Source organism: Galeopterus variegatus, unplaced genomic scaffold, assembly GCF_000696425.1.
Source record: "Galeopterus variegatus unplaced genomic scaffold, G_variegatus-3.0.2 Scaffold1933, whole genome shotgun sequence".
Lineage (NCBI taxonomy): Eukaryota > Metazoa > Chordata > Mammalia > Dermoptera > Cynocephalidae > Galeopterus > Galeopterus variegatus.
Window position 1 is genome coordinate 138752 of NW_007728044.1, and position 19578 is coordinate 158329.

At 37.8% G+C, this 19578-nt stretch overlaps 1 protein-coding gene across 2 annotated transcripts in view; it reads right to left on the minus strand.

Annotated features, from left to right (window-relative positions):
- Positions 1 to 19337, minus strand: part of GAS2L3 (growth arrest-specific 2 like 3) — a 34324-nt gene extending 14987 nt beyond the window's left edge. Inside the window, exons 1-4 of one of the 2 annotated variants that reach the window (XM_008579632.1) lie at positions 19232 to 19311; positions 11331 to 11451; positions 8375 to 8422; positions 370 to 538 (exon numbers count right to left, since the gene is read on the minus strand). In XM_008579632.1, coding sequence (XP_008577854.1) covers positions 370 to 538; positions 8375 to 8398 — 193 coding nt within the window. In that variant the 5' untranslated portion in view covers positions 8399 to 8422; positions 11331 to 11451; positions 19232 to 19311. Of the gene's footprint in view, positions 1 to 369; positions 539 to 8374; positions 8423 to 11330; positions 11452 to 19231 lie in introns of both variants that reach the window. The other variant, XM_008579633.1, reaches the window with a different exon arrangement.
- Between the last annotated feature and the right edge of the window lie 241 nt (positions 19338 to 19578).

Sequence of the window (19578 nt, forward strand, 5' to 3'; positions counted from 1 at the left end):
TCAGAATCTCATACCTTATACAAGATAAAGGGGAGAAAAAATCAGTAAAAAACAAAACAAAACAAAATTAGACCTATATACTTTTTAAAAAAGATTTTAATATTAACAATGAAAATGTTGATTATTCAAAGCTTACTGACCTCTTCAGTTAAATCTCAAATGTCCTGCTATTCAAGACTCAAGTTCAGGGTGAATCAGAGTATCTCCCCAACTAGAATGTAAGCTTTGTGAGAACAAGGACATTGAATATTTCATTCACTAGAGTAACTCCCGGCATCTAGAATAATCACTTTTTGACAACTAGTAAGGCTCTCAATAAATATTTATTGAATAAAAGAATACAATTTTGAATATCTTTTCAAGCCTTACCTAATAAGCCAGATAACCAGATAGACAGATCTTCTTGCATAGGCAACAGAGTGGCTTCATGCCTCACAGCTATCCACTCATCATACTGACAAACATCAGCCAAACCTGGTCCATGTCTGGGAGTCAAAGGACTCCGTGGACTTAGAGGCAGATCTTCTCCAAACCACACCTAGAGAAAACAGGTATCATTAACGCATTTGACAGAAAACACCAATCAACTGAATAAATACAACCTTTGTTAAAAGTCATCAAAATTCATACTGATATTTAAATGATGAAGTATAAACCAATACAACATATGCATATACACAACTGCAGCAGCTCACAGGAAATACATAAATTAGAAATAACCTATTAGTCTAGATACTTGAGTTGTCTTCAGTATTCAATACAGTTGTCAGTGAAGGTAAACTCCTAATTAATGGATTCTACTGTCGAACTAAGAGAATAAAATTCAACAAATAATATTTTTCCTTTGTCAGCTGAGTAAGTTAAACAAGTTATTTGGCCAGTCTTAGTATCTTAGCTGTCAAATGCGTTAATGATACCTGCCTTACAAGATACATCTTTGTAGCATCTGGCATTGGGCCTAGCAAATAGCAGAGATTACATAAACATTTGTTGAATGAATAAATAAACAAATGAATAAATGAACGAATGAATGCAGAAATGGCATTTTGTAAACTTTAAATCACAGTAACAGGCTACTTTAAAAAAAATTTTTTTTTCTAAATACTTTGGTTTAAAACAAAGGGGTGGCAAACTATAGTTTGTGGGGCAAATTTGGTCTGTCATCTGATTTCGTATGGCCCACAAGCTAAAAATGATTTTTTTATCTATTGGCCCATAAAACCTAAAATATTTACTACCTCACCATTCCCTGGCTTAGAATAAAAATTGACATAAAGATACTATCAAATCAACACTTGCAAAATTTTGAAATACAATCAGATATACTTTAATATAAAATTATTTATAAAAAATACTGTCAATTTTTTAAACTGTGAAAGAAACAATCATGTCATCATAAAGTCACTTTTTTAGAAAAGGTCTAAGTAGCCCTTGTCCTTCTCCTTCCTGACAATTCAGGAAGGGGTATCATTAGAGCCGACGTGAAGTGACTAGGAGATTCTCGCCATGGGGGGCTTGGAACGGAGAGTCAGAGCTTGAGCAAATTGAGACGGCATCCATGTCTAGCAACAGCCCTGTGTCAACTGTCAGATCCTGAGTAGGATAAAGAGGACATCCATCAGAAGTCCTAGAACAGTGTGTTAAGAGTCCAAGTGAGCTGAGCATCTATACCCAGGAATGGGGTGGCAGTGACAATGGAAGACTGGTTACACACATGGGGATTTATCAAATAGGAGCCAGCTTTTCATTGACAGAAAAGGGAGGTACAAATATGGAATGAGAGAAAATCAGAATGAATCTTATGGTGGATTGGAGTATCTTTTGTGAAAAAGCAAAGAAGCACTCAAAGAATGATGGACACATGTCAGAAGGACACAGAATGGGCTGGCCAGTTAGCCCAGTTGGCTAGAGCACAGTTTTATAACACCAAATTCAGACCCTGTACCAGCCAGACACCAAAAAAAAAGACAAAGATGCCAGCCTGAAGGGACTTTTGTTGGCTAAATTGAGGGCAATTTGAGCATCAAAATAAAAAATAATAGAAATGGATTATACCATGTTGAATAGACAACCATGAGTCCATATAGATATAAATAAACTGAAATTTTAATGAGAAATAGGATTTTTATATAGTTACAAAGTTCCTGCATATGAATACTTATTATAAAGGGAAAAAGAGTAATCTTACAGTAAAGAAACCTGACAGCACCATAACCAAGTGATGAAGGTGAGCACCTTCAGTAATGGGACAAATTAAAGTCATATGCTACCTGACAGGATGCAATAACAAAAATACAGCATCCTTCTGTGATATTCCTGCCCAAGATGTATAACCTGAATCTAACCATGAGAACATCAAGAAAATCCAAATTGAGGGACATTCTACAAAATAACTGGTCTGTAATATTCAAGTGTCAAGGTCATTAAAGACAAGCAAAGACTGAGATACTATTCCAGACTTCTGAAGACTAAAGAGACATGACAACTAAATGCAACACATGATTCTGAACTAGATATTTTTGGAACAACTGGCAACACTTGAATGTGGCCTGATATTAAATGGTTGTACTGTACCAATATGAATATCCTGATTCTGATTATTTCATTGTGGTTGTGTAAGATGTCCTTTTTGAGAAATATACACTAAAGTATAAGAAGTTGATGGGAGATTAGGTTGGTCACTTACTCTCAAATGGTTCAGGCAAACAAATTTCTCTGTACTATACTTAAAAACTACTCTGTAGGTTGACAACTGTTTTAAATTTTTTTTTAATGTTTTCTTTAAAAAGAGGAATAAGTAAAGGTGATACCAAGTGAATCTAGCCCTTTCTTGATTTTTAAATATAGATCATTTTCCCCTTATAGTATTTTAAACTTATTGAGATTCATTTGAGGCAAGTCTTACTACAGGTTCATTTGAGTCAAGTCTTTCTAAACCAAATCAAAAGCCATAGCAATAACATATGTAATCCAGACCAAATTTGGAGGAAAACAACAAAAAAATCTGCTTCCAATCTCCTATGATAAAAAATAAACATGTTTTTTAAAAATCCCAAAGGCAAAGAAAGAAAATGCATGAATAAATACAAGAGGCATGCAGGAGTAGTGAAATCCAATAAAAATACCCCAAGACAAAAAGAAACCTAAGTTATTTGAGGTATATTATTTCAGGAATTGAGGGTAAGCTTTGGGGAATAAACTCCTAAATATATGAGGATCCTAAAAAAATTTAGGAAAAAGAAAAGATGTTTTTTATTTCACTGAATTCTGTTAAAAATTATTTCAAAGCTTTTATAGCAAGAATTTACTGTCTAATTCTTCTTTTCATCAGCATGTCTTATTTCTGTTTGTAAACTCAGGACTCAGTATAATACTTAACACATGGTATTCAGTCAAAAATATTTGTTGAATAATGGGGAACAGATATTAGCAAATGACTCTTCATCCCATCAAAATCAAGATGCATCTTACAATCAGTCATATTTGACAGTCAATGAAATATGCTATTTGTCCTCTAACCATTTGTCTGAGCTGAAAAAAGGCCAAGCAGGTGCAAATGTTTGTCAAGGAAAGGTGAGCAAGAGTTAAGAGGGTGGTTTTAAAAAAATTATGTGAAAATGGAGAAGCTAAATGTTAAAAAAGTCATTCTTACTTCATGCCACATTAGAAAGAAGAGTACACTTTGGATTTTCCCGTTATTGTAAGCAGAAGACTCTTTAATTACCCAGGCTAGTCAGTGGCATACTAATGTTAAAAGTTAGATGTAAATAACAAAAACTGCACGAATAAAGACTGTTCTGAAACATGCTGAAAGCTGTCACATTCCAGGGATTTTTAATCCATAGGCAGTCTATATATGAACTGAGGCACATAAACTTGCTTACATTTAGGAAAAGTTTTATGCCTATGTACAATTGGGCCTTTTATCAGGCAGAAAGTTCATAGCTTTTGTCAGATTCTCAAAGGGGACTATGACCTAAAAAGAGGTTAAGAATTATTGTTTATTGACCCTCAGACTATGTTTATTTATTAATGAGACTGAGGGACCCAGAACAAAGACCAGGAAGATTTTAATGTATTAAATTAATAAGAAATCAATGGATAACAACTATTTGCTGGATATCTCCTCTCTACAAGCACTTGTAAATAACTAAATAGCTGTCTAACATAGTTAGCAGAGAAAGAGGCAAAAATCTTGGAAAATTCTGACATTCAGCAGGGAGAGAAGCAAAAGCCTCCATGAGAGATGTCAAAGGTACTCTTGGAGAAGAATCAATAGATGGATCTGTGGACTCTAGACCAGAAAAGGTTTCATGGAACCATAAGACAAAACAATGAAAAAAAATCACCAAGTTAAGAAAATATTAATGGCCATTACTGTAGAAATTAGAAGAACATGGTCAGTGTGACAATGATAAAAAGCACTCTGTAATGTATCAAGCAAATATAATTACAATAAATGAATGACATTTCTGAGACTTGGATAAAACGGAGAAGAATAGAGGTAATCAGATCAAAAATGGTTTTGAGTAATAATGGAGTTCAGAGCACACTGAAGATGCATGTGAGAGGACCCAAAGGGGAAAAATAGGATATTACAGTAGATTGTCATGGACTCACAAGTCCCAAAAGGAAAACATGATGATGGAACTCTTTACTGTAGAGTAGAAGGGTACAGCTGCATAGCATAGGAAGGTGTACAAGTGGGAGGGATCACATTCAGGGTTGTTCTTAAACATTTGACAGATAAATTCTCTTCTCTAGGCTATCATGCACTGTTCTCTTGATAAGCCTTTTTTCTTAATTGAAAATAGAAAGAAAGAAGCCAGTGGAACCGCGAGGCTCCACACGGACCCCCCACCCCACCGCCTTGGACCCAGGCGGGGGGGAGCTCCAGGCCCTGCCCCCCAACCCCGAACCGGCACCACGCAGGTGAGCCCACTGGCATGAGCCAGCCAGCGGAACCGCACGGCTCCATGCAGCCCCCCCCACCTCACTGCCTTGGACCCAGGTTGGGGGGAGCTCCAGGCCCTGCCCCCCAACCCCGAACCGGCACCACGCAGGTGAGCCCACTGGCATGAGCCAGCCAGCGGAACCGCACGGCTCCATGCAGCCCCCCCCACCTCACTGCCTTGGACCCAGGTTGGGGGGAGCTCCAGGACCTGCCCCCTGCCCTGAACTGGCACCACGCAGGTGAGCCTGCAGGCGCCAGCCAGCGGAACCATGCGGCTCCATGCGGCATCTAATCCTGCCCCGGTCCCACTCTCACCACTTCTATTCAACAAAGTGCTGGAGGAACTAGCTATAGCAGTCAGGCAAGAGAAAGAAATAAAAGGAATGAAGTCAAACTTTCCCTATTTGCAGATGACAGGATACCATATATATAGAAAAACCTAAAGACTCTATCAAAAATCTCCTAGAGCTGGTTAATAACTTCAGTAACGTTGCAGGATACAAAATAAATGCCCAGAAATCAGCAGCATTTATATACTCAAATTATGAATTAACAGAAAGAGAAATAAAGAAAGTAAGCCCATTTACAATTGTCACCAAAAAAATACAATACCTAGGGATCAATTTAACCAAGGAGGTTAAAGACCTCTACCATGAGAATTACAATCCACTTCTGAAAGAAATTAAAGAAGACACAAAAAAGATGGAAAGATATTCCATGCTCTTGGATTGGAAGAATTAACATTGTGAAAATGTCTATACTACCCAAAGCGATCTACAGATTCAATGCAATCCCCATCAAAATACCAATGACATTCTTCACAGAAATGGAAAAAACAATCTTACCTTTCATATGGAAAAACAAAAGACCCCAAATAGCCAAAGCAATCCTGAGCAAAAAAAACAAAGCTGGAGGCATAACTCTGCCTGACTTCAGATTATACTGCAAAGCTGTTGTAACCAAAACAGCATGGTACTGGTATAAAAATAGACATTCAGACCACTGGAGTAGAATAGAGAACCCAGAAATCACTCCTCAGGCTTATAGCCATCTGATATTAGGAAAAGGCAACAAAAATCTACATTGGGGAAAAGATCGCCTCTTCAACAAGTGGTGCTGGGAAAATTGAATATCCATATGCAGAAGAATGAAACTAGATATGCATCTCTCACCATACACTAAAATCAACTCAAAATGGATTAAAGACCTAGGTATAAGACCTGAAACTGTAAAATTACTAAGGGAAAATATAGGTGAAACACTTCAGCAGTTAGGTCAGGGCACAGGCTTTATGACCATGAGCCCCAAAGCACAAAGAGCAAAAGAAAAAATAAACAAATGGGACTATATCAAAGTAAAAAGTTTCTGCACAGCAAAAGAAACAATCAACAGAGTGAAAAGACAACCTGTAGAGTGGGAGAAAATCTTTGCCAACTATGCATCCAACAAGGGACTAATATCCAGAATATACGTAGAACTCAAGCAATATACAGTAAAAAAATAAATGACCCAATTAAAAAATGGGCAAAGGATCTGAATAGACATTTTCCAAAGGAAGACACACAAATGGCCAACAGATACATGAAAAAATGCTCAGCATCACTAGTCATCAGGGAAATGCAAATTAAAGCCACATTGATATACCACCTCACTCCAGTTAGACTGGCTATGATCCAAAAGACAGTGAATAACAAATGCTGGCGAGGATGTGGAGAGAAGGGAATGCTACTGCACTGTTGGTGGGAATGTAAACTAGTACAACCACTTTGTAAAACAATTTGGAGGTTTCTCAAACAACTACAGATAGATCTTCCATATGATCCAGCAATCCCTCTTCTGGGTATATATCCACGGGAATGCAAATCATCATGTCAAAGAGATACCTGTACTCTCATGTTTATTGCAGCTCTGTTTACAATAGCCAAGAGATGGAACCAACCTAAATGTCCATTAATAGATGACTGGATAAGGAAACTGTGGTATATATACACTATGGAATACTACTCTGCCATCAAAAGAATGAAATACTCCCATTTGCAACAGCATGGACAAACCTGGAGAAGCTTATGTTGAGTGAAACAAGCAAAGCACAGAGGGATAAATACCTCATGTGCTCATTCATATGTGGGAGCTAAGAGAGAAAGGAAGGCAGGAAAGACAGACCACAGTAGTCCCATGATCCAACAGAGGGAGGGAACATTCCTAGGGCTACAAATTGAAGTTGAGGGGAGAGGGGGAGGGGAAGGGAGGTTGGGGGATAATTGGAAGGGGACAAAGGGTACAAAAGCAATTTCTGGTAATGGATATATCCCCAATATGAATCTGGCCCCCACATCATAGGCAGGGGTAGAGACAATCAGCTTTGTATCTCATGAATATTCAAAATAAATAGATAGATAGATAGATAAACAAACAAACAAACAAATAAATAAAAGAAAATAGAAAGAAAGACTTTCCTGACAAAGGCAATATCTCCAGTTTTACATCCGGATAATTGTGTTGTACCAATGGTACAACCAAACTTCTGAAGTGCCTATTAGGCAGCATATATCCTTTGCATGTTGATTGATTCCTAACAACTAGCCTGCAAAATAAGTACTATTATCCTTACCTCAGAAGTAAAGAAGCAGGGACTTGAAGAGATAAAATAAATGGCCAGAATCTCACAAAGTGGCAAAACTAGGATCAGAACTGAAAAATTTGATTGACTCTGAACTTTCCAAGGCAAACTTTATTATCAGCTGCTTGCATCTTTCTAGGTCAACCTTCTATCTTTAAGTTAATATTTGACTTTTATCTTTAATATTCAGTCATGTTCTATTTATATCAAAAGAAAGAAAATTTAAAAGGATATGAGAATAACATAGCAAACATCAACTCTGGAACTCATTCAAATATAAGATTACTCTGGTTTGCCTCATTACTCCCAGCTTGCCTCCGCCCATCAAAAATAAAAAATACATAAAAAATTTTAAAGAAACACTCTTTAAAATTTAAATGCCTAATTATGCATAGGCATTTACAGAGCACATGTACAATTATCTAAAATAAAAAGCCTATATTTGTTTTCATTAAAAGCTTTTTAAACTGCAAATACATTCTAAAGTACAATGGGGGGAGAACTACAAAATATTCCAGTTCTTTTCCCAGGGTGGAATAAATAAGAAGGGACCCAATTTTGATTCTTACAAATTTTGATTCCTTCCTGTCCATATTCAGGGACAAACAAAAGCTTACTATTAATATATTTTCAGAATTAGAAAGTCAAAGCATAGTATTCCTGTTATTAAAATGTGATGCTTAAAAAAGCTAGCACAATAAAAACATTTTGTGATAATCTTAGTGTTTTACTAATCATTATAATTTGATTAAATTAATCTCATAGTTTAAATATATTTTTCCCCCAGAAAAAACACTTACCTGAATTGCAGGTTGCATGGTCATCTATAATGAAATGATATTGATTTTCTGAAAACAGAACAAAATATTAACATGCAGACAATAGCAGCTTTCTTACTCCATAAAACCCCCAGATTACAAGATTTAGGAATATGCTTTGCTCTCCTATTTGCCTGAAAACCTAAAACTTTTTCTTCTAATCGGAATAGTTTGACTATAAGAGAATTCAATAATCATTCCTTGTTTCTTATTTCATAAAGGTGTTCCTCATTTGAAATAGGAAAACCTGAAACACACTTCAACATGTAGTTCCTGGCACTAGTACCAAAATCATTCTTGAAGCTTCTAGATAGTAAAATAAAATTAACAGTAAAACTAGCTCATAAAAAAGTCTCCCAAGTTTTATTTTCCCCTGTAAACATAGTAAATATAAATAACCAACCAGTGCTTTTGAAAGTCAAGTGTCTTTCATATGATCTTCATATAGACCATATAAGGTCATCTGGACTTTGTATAAATTCACAAGCTTAACTGTAAACAACTTCTGCTAGACAACAAGTTAATAAGTAAAGATAAACATCAATTTTAGCTGCTTTATTTTAAAACAAAAATACTCAGTGCCTTTCTCTAATAGTTTTTCACAGACAAAAAAAAGAGGGGTGGGGGGGTGGGGAATAGCAACTTTAGCTCTAAAGTACTATTCTTGAAATCTACAAGGAAAAAATACTTTAATTAAATTAGATTAGTGCAATTGTTTAATGTATTTCCAGGGAAAAAAGTGAAGAGCTTAAAAACAGAATAATATAAACTATCTAAAACCTATGATTTTTGATTACTTATAGTAGCATAATAAACTAATCTATTTTTTATTATAAGCCACCACTAAATATTCTAAGAGAAAATAGAAAGCAATTTTTAAGGCTAGAATGCCATCAGTTTCCAAGGACAGTTATTTTTTCCTCTAAGTTCTATTAAACATACCTCAAGCATAGTGTCAACTATACATACCACCTTCCTTTCAGGAACATTTCTTCTGGTAACAAAGTTTAACCTTAGCTAATAAACCTAACTGAAGAGCCTAATGTTATATTACATTTTCTTTGCAGGAAGGCAAAAAGACAACAGAATGTCCTTTTGATGTCATTTTTCTTTCATTCTACCACAGCAAAAGGCCAAAGTACAAGTGAGCATTAGTAATGAGCTTGTTATGCTTCCCACGAGCTAATTCAGCGGGGAATACATTTTCCTTTAGCATAAATAATCCTTTGTCCTCAACAAAGATCCACAGTAAGAAGCTTCCGAGACCATTTTTAAAAAATGCAGCGAAGAAGCTGCTCCCATTAAAATGGAGTTCCACATAATCAGACAAGAGCTTTAACAGTTGGAACTGCCAACCCAAAACAAAAGAAAGCTTAAATTATAAGGCGTGTGCAAATCAAGAACAGTGACACATTCACAAAGAAGCTATCACAAGAATGTTTAGTAGTTGCACTTTTTTATGGAAGATTCAACAAAATTAGTTTTATGAAAGAAATAAAGAATTTGAGTGCAACGTTTGGTCACTTGAACTTTAGCAAGAGTCTTTTTATATACATATTTTTTGAGTCGTTTTTCTTGTGCAATAGAAAGAACTACTTTAAAATGACAAAAAATATAACGAAAATAACCAAAATTTAAAGAGCCAGTTTTTGATATTTTCTAGTCATTTGCTATTCTCTTTCTAAACCATTTTTGTGTCTCAGGCATTTAATATGAAGAGTAGCTTCTTGGCCCCAATCCCCTATCTGCATCACAATCACAACCCTTGCTTCTCACTTATCTTATTACCTATTTTCCTCTTTTCTATCTTTCCCTAAAAGTCTCAGTCTTTATTTATTTATTTATTTCATATAAACCAATTATACTGAACCAGTAACACTTCATTTTGGAGGCAGCACCTTAATTAGTATTGGCCTTATTTTGTTTTGTCTGTCTTTTTGGAGAAGCCTATTTCAATTATTTGCCAACTTGAGGAAATCTTTTCCTTAGATCTGGGGGGAGAAAAAAAAAGACCACTCATGTGATCAAGTCCAAACTATACTCTAACCCTGCTGGAAATATTTCACAAGACAAACTTAAGCATAGATCATAAGTTTAGAATACTATACTTAGCTTTCAAAATCTAGGGGAAATGTTAGAAACACAGAATGCGCTCATCCATCTGAAATTGGACCTGGATTTGGGCCTAACCTACTTATCTTAAAAAGTTTCAGTCATGAGGTCCTTAAGATTATTTGTGGTAAGGCACTTCATTCCAATTTGACTTCAGATCATGATGGGGAAAAAAAGCCAACCAGTTCAACTGATCCTTGGTCACATAGCTCTAGGCTCTCAAACTGAGAACATTTTCATTCCTCTCCCACATAAGATATGACGGGGAGAGCTCAGAGTGTCATGGCTCAATCCTGATATAAATCTGGGGTCAATCAGAAACAGCGGCAAAAAAGCAAAGAAATACAGTAAGTTTCTCCAGAAACTTAATTGCCACTGCAACACACATCCATTCAGTACTCAGTCAGCAGATTATTGCCAAGATACAAAAGCTGCAAGGAAGGATATGATAAGTGCCAAAGCCGGGATAGTGGTTACTGCTCAGGAGAGGGAAGAAAATGAGACTGGGGAGGAATGCACAGGGGCCTTTCAACTGTACTAGTAATATCCTTAATATCCTATTTCAAGATAAGTGGTGAGAACACAGGTGTTATTATACCAGTCTATATGCCTTTTTGTATGTCAAAAATATTTCATTTTAATGCTTCATTTAGAAAAACAGTTGAAGAATATATCCTTTCTGGTTTATTCAGGGAAAAAAAAAACATTTCTTAGCCTTAAAATTTTGAGTTAAATATTTCCTAATTGCCTAATAGAGAAAATAGAAATGTTCTATCTATACCAAACATATTTCATATATTTTTTAATGTGTACTAAAATAACTCACCATAAAGACAGCACTGTGGTAGTATAATGTATCAGATACATCTGGTTTGAATTCCAGCTCCAGCATACACTAGTTGTATGACCTTGGGGAAGTTATCTTCTTTGAGCCTCTCTGTTCTCATCTGTAAAACGGAATATTACCATCTCCTTAAGGCTTCTATAAAAATTAAATGAGATAATACACATTAATGTTTACATAATATATATATTAATATTGATACATATATTAATACATACATATAATAACACTTGACACATAGCTAGCACTTAACAAATGAGTTATTATTAATACTATGATGAGACATAATTACAGTTCATTTAATATAATTTATAGTGAAACATAGATAAGAAAACAAGGCTCATAATACTCAAACATCATTAAGCATAATTTTGAAAGCTTCTTTTACTAACATAAAAATAAATATGGTTATAAGTGAAAGTAAAGGCTTTAAAATATCCACATCATAACTGGGAAGATACTCAGATAAAAATTTGTGAATGACAATTCTCTTAGCTCTATTCAGCCTATCTCTTCAATGTGTTCTCTATCCAGTTTGCTAATCTCTGGGGCTATATCACTGTTCAGGCTATGTCCTTTTTCATGTGGCATACACTCATTCATTTATTCAACAAGCATTTATTCATGTCCTTTATTGAACCAGGCACCATAGGCAAGAGACACAGTGATGAACAAGATATGTTCTGCCCTTATGGAGGTAATATACGACTTGGAAGATTAAAAATAGCACAAATGAATATATAACATTAAATTGTGATAACTGCTTTGAAGGAAAGAACAGAATGCCACAAGGGAGAAAAACAGCAGGTGCCAACTTTAGACTTTGAGTGATCAGAAATGATTTTGCTGCAGGAAAAACACAAATTTGAAGAATGGTAATAATTAGCCAGGGAAAGAGAGGAAGAAGAATTCCATGCACGGAAAATAATTTTTGCAAAGACTCTGAACTGAAAAAGAGTTTGATGCATTCCAAGAACCAAAAAAAGCAAGTATGGCTTGAGCATGGAAAATGCATGGCTTAGGACACAGTTGAAGAGTTAGGCAGTGGCCTCATCACACAAGGCCTTGTTGAAGAAGTTCTATTTTATTCTAAATGCAGCAGGAAGCCACTAAAGAGTTTTAACCAAGAGTGGTGACATGATCTAATTCACAGTTTTGAAAAGCCCTCTGAGGAGAGATAAATATGGGAGTGAAATAGCGATGGATTTAACAGAGAAAAAGGGGAAGGTAACAGGAAGATGGATAGAGATGTAAGAAAAAGAACTAGGGGAAATGAGAGAGAGAGAAACAGGAAGGGGTAGAAACAGTGAGAGCAAAAGAAACAGAGTGTACAGGAAATGAGATGAAAAGTAGCCTAGACGGGGAAGAGTTAAGAATCCACTACAGTAGTTCAGTAACTACTAATAATGGTGACTGAGCTAGAATCTGACAGTGTCTCCACTGGAGGGAAGTGGATGGATTTGATATATAGTTTGGAGCTAGAAACAAAAGGACTTGGTAATGGTCAGAGATGGATGGGTGAAGGAGAAGGATGTAAGGGCAGAGTGAAGTGTCAAGAATGACTCCTAGGTTTCTGAGCAAAGAGATAGTGGTAGCATTCACTGAGATGAGGAGGATGGGAATCTGAGCAGTTTGAAGCTGGGGACACAGCATGGATAGGTCAACAGTGCTGTGTTTTGGTCATGTTTAATTTGTGAAGACTTTAAAGACATTCAAGTAGAAATGTCAGGTAGGCAGTTGGAAATACCAATCTAAAACTAAAATGAAAATTCAGGAGGAGATAGAAACTGTCAGCAAATATTTGGGAGGTAAAGCCACTGGAAAGAATGAAATCATCTGAGGAAAACCAAGAAGGAAGTATTAAGAATCTAAGGACAAGACATGCGAAAATCAAACATTTATACACCAGAGAAGTCAGCAAAGAAGAGAGAAGGAATAGTCTGGGAGATGTTTCATCATCAAGTAATCCAGGCTTTTAACTTCTTTGATTCACCTCTTTCTGGCAGCCCTTCCTGATTGGCCTGAATTAATTCTGATTATATCCTGATTCACATAACATTTCTCCCAATCACTTGCCTGTAGGGTGCTTTGTACTATTTTGAGCTATCCCTGAACATCACTTGACCAAGTATATTATAAGTTCTTAGACTGCTGTTGGAAATAGAGTTGATAGAAGTATTCATGCCTGAAGTTTAGGAAACAGCCTCGGTGAGAGAAATGTGCAAATCTCTAGGAAAAATTGATTGTCTCCCTTCTCCACAGTGTATCTTCTGCTATAGAAGAAATGTGACAGCAAAGCTTAGAAGCAGCAAAGCTTAGTAAATGTGTCTGGTGGGAGACCTTTTTTCATATTATTTATTTTTTTTATTATCACTTATTACGTGGCCTGAATTGATACATGATTTTGCCTCTCACCCAACATGTCCAAGATAAAATATATATAGTGATTACTGGTCAAGGTACCAGTAGGTCAAGTGAACTGCCTTATGATATACCAGAAGAATCGCTAAGAAAAAGATAACTAAGGCTGGCTCCAGGTGGACAGAACAAAATAACTGTGCCAAGGGGCAAGGATTCTGACCAATGTGCTACTTAGGAATTCATATGACTACCCCAGTGGACAAGTACATTTTTTATTATCTTAAATAAATTCCATCTGTGGTAGACCAAATAATGGCCCCCAAAGATGTCTTCATCCTAATCCCCAGAATCTGTGAATATGTGACCTTACAAAATAAAAGGGACCTTGCAGATGAATTAAATGAACTTCCTTGAGATGGGAGATTATCCTGGTGGGCGCAATGTAACCACAAGAGTCCTTAAAGAGGGATGCAGAAAGGTCAGAGTCATAGAAGGCAGTGTGAGGACAGAAGCAGAGAGAAAAGGAGATGTCATGATGGAACAGAGTCAGAGAGAGAGATTTGAGGTGCTATACTGCTGGCTGTGAAGACGGAGGAAGGAGCCAAGGAATGCAGGTGTCCTCCAGAAGCTGGAAAAAGTAAAGAAATGTCTCCAGAAGGCAAAGAAATGATTCCTCCCTGGAAGCTCCAGAAGGAACACAGCCCTGCCAACACCTTTTTTGTTTTTTTAAGCACCGTAAAACTCTGACTTCTGACCCCCAAACTGTAAGGTAATTTGTGTTGTTTTAAACCGCTAAGTGTGTGGTAATTTGTTATTGTAGTAATAAGAAACTAATATACATCTTAAGTGAAGAAAGGAAGATTTGCGGGGCCAGCCCGGTGGCGCACTGCTACAGTGCGCCCTTGGGAGTGCGGCGGCGCTCCCGCCGAGGGTTCGGATCCCACGTACAGACCGGTTCCCGCTCACTGGCTGAGTGAGGTGCGGGCGCGGCACCGAGGGTTGCGATCCCGTTGCCGGTCCCAGTCCGGTACGGGGGCGACACTGAGGGTTGCGATCCGTTGCCGGACACGAAAAAAGACAAAAAGGGAAAAAAAAAAAAAAGAAAGGAAGATTTGCCCAGAGGGTCAGGACATTTGACCCAGAGAAAATAATATGTATCCAAAACATGATTGGAAGGTAGTGAGCCCAACTCGTTGAAGCAATGAGAAAAAGGACACCAGCAGTATATAGCACACTAAAAAACCAAAACAAAACAAAAACCAACTCGTTGAAGCAATGAGAAAAAGGACACCAGCAATATATAGCACACTAAAAAAACAAAACAAAACAAAAACCAGATGGAAAACCGGTAGGTTAAACCCATTGTGAGTGCTGTGTTTGCTATCATTATCATCAAATGGTCCCGCCTTTGTACACCTACCATCCAGCCATGCAATTCCTTCGTTCATTTAAATCTTTACAGAGGTTTCCTGTGTTTACTATGTCAGAGACCACAGGCACCAGCATTCACCAAGTTACCAGGACATCCTTGATTCCTTCCTTTCTCATCCCTCCTCACCTCTCCCAGTCCCTGCTTTTTTTCCTCAGGCAAAACAATCAATGACCATACCTTGTTGCTTCTACCTCCAAATTTTCTCAATACCTGTGGCCACTCCTCTAGTTCAAACCACCATCATCCTTCTCAAGGTTTAATGAAACAGTCACCTTTACAACAGCCTTGCAAGCCTCCAACCTGATCTTCATGTACTGCAGCCACAGTGATCCCTCGCAAACTCCCATGGAAGGACAAGTTACTATTCCCCTGCTTAAAACCCTTAAGACTCTCCAGCGCCTTCAGGATAAAGCCCAAACTCCTTAACAAAATTAACAAAGCCTTACAGGATCCCTGTCCCATCTCTTGACCCTTACACTTGCCGCGCTGAACTTTTTAAAGACTCTTCCAGCACTATGCTCTCTCACCTCTGGGTCTTTGCACATGCTGATCCTTCTACATGGAACACTCTTCTTCCTCCTCTCTTCCAGACTCACTGCTAACTATCCTTCAGATTCAAGTCTCCCCTGAACCACCTCCCCAATTTAGGTTAAATAGCAATATATAATATGCTTCTCTTTTACCATACTCTATACTTTTTTAAAAAGTAAGATTCTTGGGCTGGCCCGGTGGCGCACTGCTACAGTGCGCCGCTTGGGGGTGCGGCGGCGCTCCCGCGGAGGGTTTGGATCCCATGTGGAGACTGGTTCCCGCTCACTGGCTGAGCGAGGTGCGGGCGCAACACCGAGGGTTGCGATCCCGTTACCGGTCAGTAGAAAAGACAAAAAGGAAAAGGAAAAAAAATAAATAAATAAGATTCTTAAGGGGATAACGTTATTTATTTCTTCTACTTCTTTGTAGAAATAAATGCTAAAATTAGTACTGGAATTACTCCTATACACAATAAATGCTTGTATATATATATATCACTAGAAGGAATATGAAATAAAATAAATCTGTGATATATTCATTTTTTTAAAAAAGCAGCTTCCATAGCAGATGTGGACTTTTTTAAGAGAAAAAAAAGATTTTTACAATTTAATAAAACATCACAGGTTCTTTGCAAAATACAGAGTCTGTTGGGAATCTTAGCTTTTTTATTTGAAATTTTCCTCTTGAAATCTTTGGCAGAGATTCAACCTGAGTAAATTAATTTTATGTTAGATATAATTTTAGTTTGTCATAAAATTTTGTGGGATACAAAAAAATTTTAATGAACTTAAAATCAGTTTGCCTTTACATATGATAGATTGAAAGATTATATGGAAAACATACACACGCACAAACACTAATATTAAGAAATGTAAGAACAATATCCAAGTGCCCATTAACAGGAAACTGCTCAAAAAACTTATGGGACATTCATGCAGTGGACTCGTTCACTCGTTCAGCCAGTTAAAAGAATAAGATAGTGCTATATCCACTGATATGAAAAATGTTATGTGAACAAAAGCACCTGTAGAAAAGTATACATAATGCTACGGGGATCATAATGTTTTTCTAAATTATGTGTGTGTGTAAAAAAAAAAAAAAAATTTAAACAGCCAATTTTAGTTTTGGAATCAAAAATATTAACAAGTCATCCATCTAGGGAAAATAAAAGTCATTATGTTTAACACTCTATATAAAGTAAGCCCTTCACTATAGTTAATATTATACTTTCTTACAGAAGAGTTTACATTTAGTTCTTTGGAAATTTGTACTTCATTTATGGAATATATGGTAGCTTTCCATTAACCAAAACACCCTACACTGTAACAATGTAATATATAATAAGAAAACTTTCTGAGTTTTTAAAAGGAGAAACACTAAAGAAATACAATTATAATTATGGTCTGTATCTTGTAAACATTACTTCTGAGGCATTTCTCTATGACAATGGAATTTCAATTAAAAATAAACTCGACATGAGATAACCTGGCTAACAGACTCAAATTTCCTATTCTCTCAAATTCTATGTACATCACATGACTCAGTAGATATGTAAAGATATATCTAATATCAAAGTATGGAAAGCAACAATAAGAAGAAAGTAAAATATACACACATTACTGCAAGAAAGTAAAATATAGTAATACAAGTTAACTTTAAACCCTTTTCTATCAACAGTCAGCTTGAAAAAAAATTATTAAAATAACTGAAACTTTTCCCTTATCTCCAAATTTAAACTGAGATATTACAGGAAAAAAAAAAAAAAAGAAGAGCAGAGGTTTAGTAAAAACATAGCGACTAAACATAAACTAAATGGGAAAATTTAATTAGGAAATACTACTTCTGAACTGACCATTCTCCAAACATCAAAACTCCAAATCATTAGTTTTTTACTAATAGCATGTATACTGTTGACACTACTCTCATCACACACTTTGATTTACCATCACGAGTTATTTCTCGTTATTTTTTCATTCATAAAGTATTCAAAATAAACCCAAACCCAAAGCAGAAATGAATCTGGTTTACACAAACAATCCAGTGCACGGAAGTTGCTTAATGTTAGGAATATAATGCAAAAGTAGTGTGATACGGAAAAGAGCCTGGACTGAGCTCTGGTGGACCTTAGTAAGTTACTTTCCTTCTCTCAGCTTCAGTTTCCTTATCTATAAAATGGAGATAATACCAAGTGCATTGCAGGATTACTAGGAGGTTTAATGATAACATACGTAAAGCACCTATGACACAACACCTGGAGCATTTCAGGTAATAATGTGTTTGATAAATAGTAACACAAGTGTTTACTATGTGCCAGACACTGTTTTAAGTGCTTTGCATGTATTAACTTAATCAATGAGTGATGACTACCACCATCTCTGGCACTGCCTTCACTTTCTGCCTTTCTCCACCCTTTGGGGATAGCTCAAAAGCTTTTAAAAGTTAAACATAGAAATAGTAAGAGCTATGTGTCAGGCACTGTGCTAAACTAGTTATATGAATTATTTCATTTAATCTTCACAACAACCTTCACATCCATAAAGCAGGAACTATTATTAACCTTCTTTGACAGATTAGAAAATTTAGGCTTAGAGAGATTAAATAACTTGCCTAAGGTCACACACCCAGTAAAGTCTGATCTCAGAGCCCACATGCTTAGCAACTCTGCCACACTAAAAAGAAATGCTACTTTTAATTCAATAATGTCAAAACAGCAGACACCTACTGTTCAATGCCAGTCGGTTTCTAAAACGCATGAGTTAGACAAACAACACGTATCAGGGTCTACACCAGAAGATCCTCACTAGAGTTCCCACTTTGTATTCGAAACAATTCCAGTCTCTTCCCAAAGGGAATCCGAGGTGGTGAGAGTTTCAAAACCTGCAAGACTCACTTTCTTTTGCAAGCCTCTCCCAACGCAGTCCTCCAACCCGAGGGGTGAGGGTGGGAAAGCATTGCGCAGGGTCTCCAGTTAAATTCCCCAGCAGCGTACCTGCGGGAGGTCGGGGCCCTGCATGGACTGGACAGAACCAATAGGGAAGCGTCTGTAAACCCTGCTGGAGGGCGAGATGACTATGTCGTTCTCTTTCCAGAGGCAGTGACTTCACCCATTCCTAATGAAGGTGAGGATGAGGAATCAAGGGACCCTCCCCGTGCTAAGGCTAGAGGATGCGGGTGCCCCTGGAGTCCCTACACTCGACCCAGGCTCTGATCCCGTAGCAGCTGAACACCTCTTCCCCAGCCTAACACGCCGGCACCTGCTGCGCCCCAGCCCTCGTCCCGCACACCTGTTGCCCCTCTCACCGCACCAGGGTGGGCAGGTGAAGGCAGGCAGAACGTCACCTTGACAACCCAGGAACCAATGAGAGCACGCGACTCCTGCACCCAGCCAATCGCAGAGCGTCTGGGATCCCACAGCTCACGGGCCCAAGCAAACCTCCGCCCGGACTCGGCAGAGCGCTGAGGGGCTCAAGCTGAGCCCTCGATGTGAGGTGCGGAAGTCCCAAGAAGGAGAGTAAGAAACTTCGCGAGGAAAAGAGAAGGAAAACAAGGAAGTGCTCACCAGCCCGGGCGTGGGAGAGCCACTTCTCCCTGCGGGGCGACATCTCGACTCAATCTGTGAGGATCCAGCACGCCCCTGACCAACCGTCGCCGCCGCCTCCGCCTCCGACCCAGCAGCGGTTAGCCGCCGCCTGTTTCGAAGGGACCAATCAGAGGGCGGGGAGGGCGTGGTCTGGAGGCCCCGCCCCCGGGAGCACGCGGCCCGCGCGCATCTCAGTCAACTGGGCGCCCGGCCCTTCTGCTCCTGGCGTCACGGAACTTGGGTAGCCAATCCCTTGTTTTCACTGAAAGACAAAGTGGCTTAATCACAGAGCAAGTCCTCCCATCTGGCCCCTCAGCGACAGCCCC